Source organism: Fopius arisanus, unplaced genomic scaffold, assembly GCF_000806365.1.
Source record: "Fopius arisanus strain USDA-PBARC FA_bdor unplaced genomic scaffold, ASM80636v1 scaffold00057, whole genome shotgun sequence".
In the NCBI taxonomy this organism is placed as follows: Eukaryota; Metazoa; Arthropoda; class Insecta; order Hymenoptera; family Braconidae; genus Fopius; species Fopius arisanus.
Window position 1 is genome coordinate 336,422 of NW_011887796.1, and position 10,550 is coordinate 346,971.

Consider the following 10,550-nt stretch of genomic DNA (forward strand, 5'->3'; position numbering starts at 1 on the left):
GGAGGGGCCGGGGGGGTGGTGAACAATGAGTACGTGCGACGGGGGACAAAGAAATATCGACCTATAAGGTCCTCATGGCTGCCGGACTCAATTAGACTCATGCATACGACTTTCACAGCGACTTCTAACGGTGTGGGAGGGTTTTGTACTCTTCTGGGTTTCTCCACTATTATCCGGAAAAATCGGTAAGTGAATCGCCAGTTTAGACGTGGAATATACAATTTTCTAATCATCAGGATTTGAAATTGTAATTCGGTGGATTCGTTAAAAAACCGGGAGCAGTTGGACAATAAATAAATAAATGATTTAGATGAAATGATGAAGAACTCCACTAATTCCAGATACTGAGTCGCTGATTCGTTGATAATCTGCGGGCATTCGGTTCAGATTTCAAACGCTTTGCCGCTTTCGAGTGCACCAGGTAAAGCGTAGGAATTCTAAAACAAATACAACGCCTTGTCGTGATATCACTCCATAATTTATCCGTGATTTCGTGATGCCACCGTGGATTTCTCGGTGGAGAGTGAGGGATAATTTTTCAAAGCGCCGGAACGATTTAGGATGACACGCGACGAAAAAATGACCTGTCATCCCCGTAATTCCCCCGTCGTACAAGCACGGGGGGAGGAGGGCATGAAAAGGGGTTGCAACCCTCTTAATTCTGACACACTTTGCTCACTTCACTTCGCAATGGGAAAAATGCACCCTCGATTTCACGGCTTTTCACACTTTTTCCATTTTTCACTCGAGAATCCGAGATTTACATTTTCTTTTTTCACCCCCGTGTCTTGAATCTTGTGTTCGGGGGATGAGAATTTCATTTCCAACAATTTAAATTTCCCCTCATCCCCAATTTGTTGTCGTAAGAAACTTTTCCCCCATTTTTTTTTCTCGCGTGCTATTCTTTTCAATTATAAAAAGACAGATAAACTTGAATGATTAAATTCTGATGGAGTAATTGTTTACTTTGGATTTTTTTGTATTGTTTTACTGCGACGATTAATTTCAAATTGATTTTTTTATTGTTTAATATATTATTATGTCCGTTTTTCATACAATTTTTTATTGAATAATGAAAGAATCAAATTTTTATTTAAAAGACTATTAAAAAAAGATCAAATGATGAATTGCGTGCCAACGAATTTTGCAATAAAAAATGTAATGCAAAACAGAATTTATTAATTTACGTTAAAATGATGGAAATATAAAATCGTTATTAAAACCTGTCGCAAAAAATTAAATTGGATGATAAAATGATAAATTTCTAAACAAATCCTATAAAAAAAAGACTTCAACAGAAAAATCCACATAAAGTCAATAAATTCGTTACAAATGCAATGAAAAGTTGAAGAGAAATCCAATAGAACCGTCAACCGAATTTTCTAGCTTTTTTTTGAAATTCTATTAGATTTTTTCAGAGGCGCATGTTAAACTGCTCGTCACTGACAAATGAAATTTATCCCGAACAGAATTTTCCCCCGGAGTTGATGAGGGCACGTTAAAAAATTGAACAAGTTGTGCAAATTACACATCCGGGGTGGCAAGTTTTGATAAAGTTTTGTCGCGATATACTTTGGTGAACGTTAAGTCGTGGCTTCTTCCCCTTATCAGCAACCCTCGTTATGGAATTTACCCTCCGGAAGTCAAAGACGTTTTTTCTTTTTTTTTTTTGCTTCATCCCACACTCTGCTATTAACGCCTTTTTTATACCCGGGAAAAAGTTTCTCACGAGACGGCGGAAAGTTGCCGGGAGAAAAAAAAATATAAAATGAAAAACGGATCGTCCTCGACGGGCATGAATTTGTCAACGGAATAGCCGATGACTTCTGGGGAAAAATCCGGAAAATTTCCCATTTTTCCACTGAAAAACGGACCAATTCATAAAGGATAAGGGGAAATTAATCTTTCTTGTGATAAGTATCGATTTCAGGTGAAAGTGATTGGGGAGATTTTTGTGGCGCATTTAATTCCGAGGACAAAAGATCTTGTCGAATTTTCCCGTGAAATTCATTGTTTTCGAGATAAATGGAAATTTTTAAAATAGAATTACACGGATTTTCCTAATTTCATTGATTAAACTAAACGACTTGATTACTAACACAATTAAACAATCAGTTCTATATTTTCTGTTCAATCCTTCGTCGATTGAAAATTTCCAATTGAAAATCCGCGAAATTTTTCAAATTCAAAAACATTAATTCCAATAAACTCCATCTTCCTCAAATCCTCATTAAAAAAATATTTATATATTATATATTCAATAAACCAAACAGCAAATTGCCATTTCCATTTCCGGAATTCGCGTAAACCGCAAAAGCCCGCGAATGAATTTCTCCGACTGGATCGGACAAGTCGATTTTTTCCCAGTGAAAAAAAAAGAAAAAAAAAAGACAACAAATAAAACGGGAGAAAAAAAAATAGAGTACATCAATCTCAGCGGTTGCATGGCTATTGTAATTATCATTCCCTTTAATCATTCATTGAATTTCCATGGGAATCGGACGGTGCAATCGTTGATGTGCAACGAGTAAAATGGCGCAATCATACATGTACATATATCTGTCATGCCATCAGGTGCTTTTCCATCATTCGCCCTGGGTTGTAATTCGAAACACTAGGCTAGACCAACAATGGATCGGCTTTTAACGGTACATGTACACAGATGTTATATTTCCTTTAACATTTTCCACTGGCCTCGTTCGAACTGGCTTTCACATCGAGTCAATGAGAGAAAGATAAACATACCGTACACTGAGAGGGGAAGGGTAATTTGACATTCTTCGGTTGTCTAGTCATTTTCCATTGTTTGTTCATGTTCACCTTTTGTTTTTGTTAACGTTAACCCGAGGATTTTACCGATTTTCCTCAAAGGGTTAACTGTAGACCGACGGATATCGGCGGGCATCCAATTACCACGATTTATTTTTTCATTGTCTTTCATTATTTTTCAATGTGAAAGTGAAGAAAAAATCGGTACGTCAATTACGATTTGATAGTTGGAAATTGCCATTACAAAATCGTGAATTACGCAGAGATAAAATATAAAAAATGTATAATAATATAAAAATCTGAGAAAAATCGTGACGTTTTCACCCATTGATGAATCCATTGAATTTTGTCGTTTGGATTCCCTGAAATCAATGTATTTCATTGAAGTCATTAAAGAAATCGGCAATGAGATAATAAATGACAAAGCCAGGGCTAACTTAACCTTCTTCGGTCGACCAGTCACTGTTCATTGTTTGTTCATGTTCGCCTTTTGTTTTATCAACGTTAACCCCGGGATTTTCCTCGACGTTTTAAACCTAGACCGACGGAAATCGGCAGGGATTTTCCGTTAACAACAAAAGCCCCCGCTGTATCGACGAGTGTTTTTTACCCCCCATTTGGCCGATTTTTTTTTACGCCTTGTTTTGTCCTTCGAAAATCATTTGCGTGACTGATTTGTTGGGCTTTTGTCGATTCCTGGCCAATGATTTTTTTATTATCTCCCTCAGCCCCCACTCCCCCTCGTCACACGGGGGAGTGACGAATCGCTTTCATCGATTCTCTTTTTTTTTATTTTATGTCTTTTTTTTTTCTATTTTCACTCTCTCTGGACAGCCTCGCTGCGGTCTCTCGTTCCATTTTTCTCCGCCCCCTCTGTGTAACATCGGTATGAAAAATTGCCCCTCATTTGAGCTCTTGAATATTTGTGGCCGCGGAAAAATCGAGGGATGAAATAAAACTGAATACAAGTTTGCCGGCTGTTCAATGGGAATTTTATGCTTTCATGGGAAACGGGGGATGATTTCGTATGAGTGGAGATTCGGGGTGAATCTGTGATTAATCGTAGGGTTGTATTTTGAAAATTTCTGGGGGTTGATCGTGGGTCAAGACACATGCGCTTGCGATGTCACATCATAAAAATACTGGAAATACTTTGAACAATCTTCTGCGACCATTTTGGAAATTTTTTGATTTTCAAAATGTGAAACAAAATTATTTTCGAACGCTATACCTCAATTTTCCGATTCAATTTTGCACGTTTATTATTATTATCTCAAGTATAATCTAATAAATATCAATATTTATACCGAGTTAATAAAAAATCCATTACTCAATTAATTAATCATGCATTAATTAATCATAATAACTCATACATCACAGCTTTTTTATCTTCATTGTTTTCCATAAATTCTGAATAAAATTCTTTAAAGAATTCTCCAGTATTTTTGCACTATTGATTTATATGATATTATATCATTAATAAACAATGCAATCATTTGATTAAAAAATTTTTTAACTCGTCGTATCGTGCGCTCGCGAAATTCACTTAGGACGTTCGCGGAAGCACTAGTTTCACTTTCGTTTTTCTCTTCATCATTTCGCGGAAGGCATTTCGGATTAAATGTACGTTCGGTGGTTGAAAAAAAAAAATTGGCAAACTGCCATTTCAATCTGGGGGATCCTGAGGAAGACAAGATCGCGATGTACCTCCTCTCGGCTGCGAGTAAAATAGGATCGCGATGCCGCAGTGGAATTCAGTATTTACGAAAAATCACAATATTTTTTGCGAATGTCATTAACTCAGGCTATAAATATTGTTCTTTATTGTATTTTTTTCTAATTTTCTATTGAAAATTTGGGAGAAACTTTTGAAATCATTTGAAATCAGCAATCGCGTGATGATTAATTAATACCGAATAACTCATCGATTGAAATGAACTGAAGTCACTCTCTAAATTCACGTGCACTGAATTTACAGAATTCACAATAAATAAAATGCGAGATTCCAGAATTTTTCAATTTTTTAATTTCGCTAAAACGTCATAAATACGCATAAATAAAAATATAAAAAATTCAACAAAATATTATAAATAATAGTATATAAAAATAAAAATTTCCAAACTTATATTTAATTCTTGTTATATAATTTATTTTATTTTATTGAATTTTAATTTTTCAAACAAAATACCAGTATTTATAAATTATCAATATTATTAATATTTTTCAAAAATATTTTTGAATTTCACTCTGAAATAATTTGAACGTGACACCGAAATGACTTGATGGACCCCCGCGATGACTGATCAACTCCCCCCAAGAGCCAGAATTAATTAGTTAATCAACTAAAAATAATGATTTCCCGCGATTTGATTTTTGGACGGACCCTAAATACCCTAATTTCCAAGTTGGCGATGACACGTTCGATTCGCGATATCAGCAGGATCTCTCAATTACAGTCGTACCTAATTGCCCCTTGAAGCGTGGAAACGTAGGGGTGAGAGGGGGTGTTAGGGGGTGTTAGGGGGTGCGGGAAAAGAGTGGGGGGTTCTCTCGACGATATCCAGACCTAGAGCAATGCCCAGGCCAAGGTTTTGCATTCACCGGGTGTCTTCCACCTCATCAACATTTTCCCGCAATCAGCAAAAATTATTTATATGAATGAAAAACAAATTTCCAATGATTTTCCACATCACTATTCTCCATAAACAATAAAAAAAAAATATTTAGCAATACAAGAAAAATTGAAATAATTAATAATTTTCGAGAAGGAAAATTATTAACTATTTCATTTTTTTTACGCTGAATATTTAATTTAGTAATTTGTCGTTATTAATTCCGTAATCCGTATTTCTATGTTGCAATAAAAAATACAGAGTAATAGTAACAATTGGGTATTAATTAATTAGTGAATTTATCGGATTAAAATTAAAAAATCATATAAAAAAACCGGAAATGGTGGAAAAACGGAAAAATTGGAATATAAATAAGGGAAATAATTTAGCCCACGAAATATCGGTGGGAAATTCTCTTTGAAAGCGACTCGCAATCCAAGAAAATTCCCCGAGTCTTGCGAGATTGTCCCAGTGGTAATCCCAAAAGCAAAATCTCATTGAAGCCCTCGACGAAGAGGACACAGTCACGTTTCACCGAGAGAATAAAAAAAATAAAAATAAAACAGGCAACCGATAACCAATTCCCAAAGCCTGGGTGAAAGCCCCTAAACTTTTCTCCCCCGAAGAGATTTCAAAGAGCCGAACTAAATCAGGAGAGAAAACTATATATATGTATTATCCTGGTATCCATATATTATTCTCTTTGTTTTCATTTACTCTGATCCTCTCTCGAAATAAAAAAAAAAATCTGTAATCCTCAGTAAGGGTTATAACACACGTTCGGGGATTGGCTCGGCCAAAAGCTCTCGTGCGGTTCCCCGACTAACCCATATACTGTCCCTCTTCTCAGGGTTGAATACCTTTTTTTCCCTCCCGATAGAGAGTTCGGGCCCTCGGGAGAGATGCATTTTTACGACACGGGGATTACCAGATGGCGACTGAGGGTGAACACCAGAAAAACCGAAAATAATGCATGTTCAGGGCAACCACTTCTGCGAGGGTTCTTATAAACAATAAATTCGACGTTTAAAGTTGAATAATTTGAATATTCATTTGAAACCCAAAAAGTTGGACAACTGGATAATTAATTGGTCTTAATGAATGACAGAAAAAAATTAAATTTTGAAATTGAAGGAAAAATCTACAGGAAAGATTTTTGTAAGGCAATAGATCTCGAAAACTGTGAGTTCTAAAGGGAAAAATGAAAAGAGAGTTTTTGTCAGGATTTTGATGGGCTAGAAAAAAGTTCCCTACCGTTTCCACGAGAATTCGATGGGATTCGAGGTACATCGATTCAGAAAAAAGTCAATATCGACTTGTCTCATTTTACCACTTCCCTACTGATTTAATTATCTCCTCAAGTATTGATTTTACGACAAAATATGAAAAAACGTTTTTTATGGGAAATTTAATAACCAACCAAAAAGGTCCCTAAGACGTTCCTCCCCGACCGATGGTTTTCGAGATACATCGATAATTATTCAAACGACCGACTAAACTCCCTCGATTTTCAACTTAACGATGAATTTTACATATAAAAAAATAAGAATAATTGCAATAATCCTCTTAAGCTACTGCGTATTCCATTTTCCAGAAATCGGGGAATAAATAACATATTTCTCGGTGGGAGATGTCAATATGGCGTACCCCGCAGTTGTAATTCCCGGAGAAATCCGAGGAGAGAAGACTTTTTCATGGAAAATTCGATCACGCCGACAAAATCCGTCAATAAACCCCAATTACCAATATTTTTCCCACAGTCTGACTGAACAGCGATCATTCCCCTGAAAAGCCGGGCGTCCGGGTCTGCGCGATAATCCAACATATCCCTTATTCCCGAATCCCCACATCCCCCATTACATTCCATTAATAATCAATAATAATCACCCAAAACATAAACAATAATGAATAATTGTGCATAATAAATAATTACCTCTCTTGGACGTGCTGTCAGTGGTGCTAATAAATCCAGGTACGGCAATCACGAGAACAAAAAGTCCACAATGTACCCAAAACATGTTTATGTCTTAACAACATTGTTCAATTCCATATTACATAACGAGCGTTAATCACTGACGTTACAACTTTATTGTCCAGCTGGACAGAACCGGGTGTGCAATATAAATCCGTCAACAGTGGAATATCCCGATGCCATGTACGATGACGATGATGTTCAACAAATACCGTTAACCGCATAATAAAAAACTTTTGGTCCTTGCTAATTATTCCATATTCACGGTATTGAATTTTATTTCAAAACGACAACCGATCAATCGCCAAATTTATACTGACATTTAAACCGCTACCGCCACCCGGCACACCACCCATTCCCCCCATTCTATCCGGATATTTACTCAAATAATAATAACAATAATAATTTAAACAAACAATTGTCTAACGAAGAAGAAGTAGCAGCTGTAAACGGATTGCGAACGCGTCGCTAATTCCCGGCGTTGATATACTCGTTGGGGAGGGGGGTGGTGGAGGGGGCTGGTAGGGATTGAAGCCTCGGAAATGGAAAATGAAAATTGGAAAAACTATTTCACGCCACGGCTGCCATCTTCTTCCTCCGGTGGAAGTCTGAAGTATGAAAATATTTGCGGGATCCCATCCCTTCCATCTGGTGGATGACAACGGAGGGGATAGGGGTAGACAGGGGAAGGTGGTGGGAGGTGGATGGGTGAGATTGTGGGGGTGAATTGGGATGATGAGGGGGAGCTGGAATCCCCAGGCTCGTGGTACAGGAGTCCTTTATGTTGATCCCCTACTTCCTGCCCATCTCGCGGCGTCGATTTTCATCCCTCCGACGCCGACGCCAACCCCTTGTCACCCCCTTGTCACCCCTCACCATCAATTACCAACCCAACCACCCACCACCCGTTCACCCATCCACCCATCCACCCACTGGCCGCAAGCGCGAGCCGCACGGACCACTGACACTCCAGCACAGGCCACCACCCACCCACCCTTATCGATCCAAACCCACCCACCCTTCACCTCTTCCTTTCCCCCACCATCCATTTGCCATCTTCAACCCTCTCCCGGCTTTACCACCAACTCAACGAAATCAATAAAACTGAACTGCAGCCAACCATCGGCGCCGGGTGCGTTTGTACTGTACTATTTCTATCTGTTTTCTCGGTGCAACATGAAAATCGTCCTTATCATGACATAGGCCGGTGCTCAGGACTGACTACAGGGGTCCCCTCACTCCAGGACGCCAGGGGGTAGCACCTAAGCTGGAAGTGTCACTTGTCCGGAGGCTGGAGGGATCTCTGGGGAATTTTCTTGTTCTAGGGATTTTTTATCTGCTTCACCGCTGCTGAATATAATGTTCAGGGCGGACTCCTGGAGTCGGGACTTCAGCGGGGTGCATTTCTGTCGAAAATACGGCGTTTCCGCAGGTTATGGGAATTTATGAGGAGTTTAGGCATAGGGATGTTTTTTTTTATGGCACCACTGTAGGGACTGATGGTCGGGGCAGACTCCAGGGGTTGCATCCCCCTTTTTAAATATTTTTATCCGTCGAATCCCCAAAATCCCCAGGATCTATGGTAATCATTTGATTTATTTAAAAATTACCACTTTAAGATTAAATGAGAGATTATAATCTACTGTAGGTAATAAGTCATAAAAATAATTATTAGATTTTAATCTTCCGTTTAAATCCAAAATTCCAATTTCTCGTGCAATTTAGTCGCCGTAATTATTTCTCCTCACCCCCAGTAATTACTAAAGAACCCGGGGAATCCCGGGGAAGCCTGGGGAATCCTGGAGAATCCTGGGGAATCTAGGGAGAAAAAAATTTAAAAAATCAGCGCTAGACGGAAGATCGATTGGGAGTCGACATTCCCGATCACTTGAAATATCATTTTTTAATTTATTGTGTTTATTTCCTCATCATTTCTCACTTACATAAACTTCATTAACATTCTCTGACGCATGCACTCAGTCACTCGGAAAATCTTTTTCACTTCGAGGGTGAGATTCGATTTTTAATGTGGCTAGCATATAAATAGATATATATATCAAGTGTGTGACGTGTGAGCAACGTTCGAAAAATCTTAAAACTAATCACCCAATCATCCCCGCCCCTCATTATTGAAGCTTTATTTCATTTTGATGTTCCATTTACCATCAGCTAGTAGAAAATGAAAAAAAAATTCCAAGATTTATGTACACGGGCGACTGATTAATTGAACAATGACAAAACATTCGTGAAAATTATTATGAAAAATTCACCCCCAATCAAGGGAAAAAATGGAAAAATATTTTAGGACAAATGCATATTTTTTTTCATCAAAAGAATTGAATTTACGATCATCACTCGACGCGATAATCGATTACAATTGTTCAAGGCTAGTCTTACCTAGGGATCGATTAATGTATCATTTCTTGGCTAACATTTTTCCTTGCTTTTTTTTTTATTATTACTTTTTATTTAGTTCTTATAAACCCTTAATCCGCTAAATGATTGAAAAAACCGCCAGTTTCTCCCACTGCCAACTGTTTTTTAGGTTTTTTTTTTAATTTTCATTAGTTCAATATCATGTTTATTTACCTATTTTTCTCTCATTTAGTGATTTCCTCTTATTATCGCTTATCCAGTATTTATTTTCCCTTTAATTATTATTATTATTCAATAATACCTACAACAAAGTGCGCGGACAACGAGTTCTCGCGCATTCAGGTGTGCGTTACTTGTTTTTTATTTTTTATTTTATTTTCATCCCTTTCTGAACGCCTCACACTATTTTCATACTTACGTGCGATTGAAAATATTTCAATGAAGATGCGACAACCGAATTTTTCGTTAAATCAAATTAATTGAAATTTTTCGTACTCCATGCATTCGACGTCGCGATTTTTTATTGGGGAATTAAGGACCGGAGCTCTCCGGGTCTAGTAATTTTTTTTCCACCAAATAATTACACTAAGATTGAGGGGCTTCTGGGGATTTTAGTCGAAAAAAATCACTAGACCTGGAGAAGGGCCTTAATTGGAGAATAAAAAAATAAGGCTTAAGCGCACCTAATTAATTGTCATCAGATATTAGATGACCTTTTTCGAATTCATTCATCCATTCATTCTTCTTCGATTTTTCAATTACTCTTTTTTCTTTTTTTTTTTGATGTACAGAATTGGCAATATTTTTCTATTAATGTACTG

The 10,550-nt window shown here is 37.5% G+C and overlaps 1 protein-coding gene across 7 annotated transcripts in view; it reads right to left on the reverse strand.

Annotated features, from left to right (window-relative positions):
• Positions 1-7,947, reverse strand: part of mmd (mind-meld) — a 43,987-nt gene extending 36,040 nt beyond the window's left edge. For all 7 annotated transcript variants that reach the window (XM_011307941.1, XM_011307938.1, XM_011307940.1 and 4 more), the window contains exon 1: positions 7,315-7,947. In XM_011307941.1, the coding sequence (XP_011306243.1) occupies positions 7,315-7,399 (85 nt within the window). In that variant the 5' untranslated portion in view covers positions 7,400-7,947. The remainder of the gene's footprint in view (positions 1-7,314) is intronic.
• Between the last annotated feature and the right edge of the window lie 2,603 nt (positions 7,948-10,550).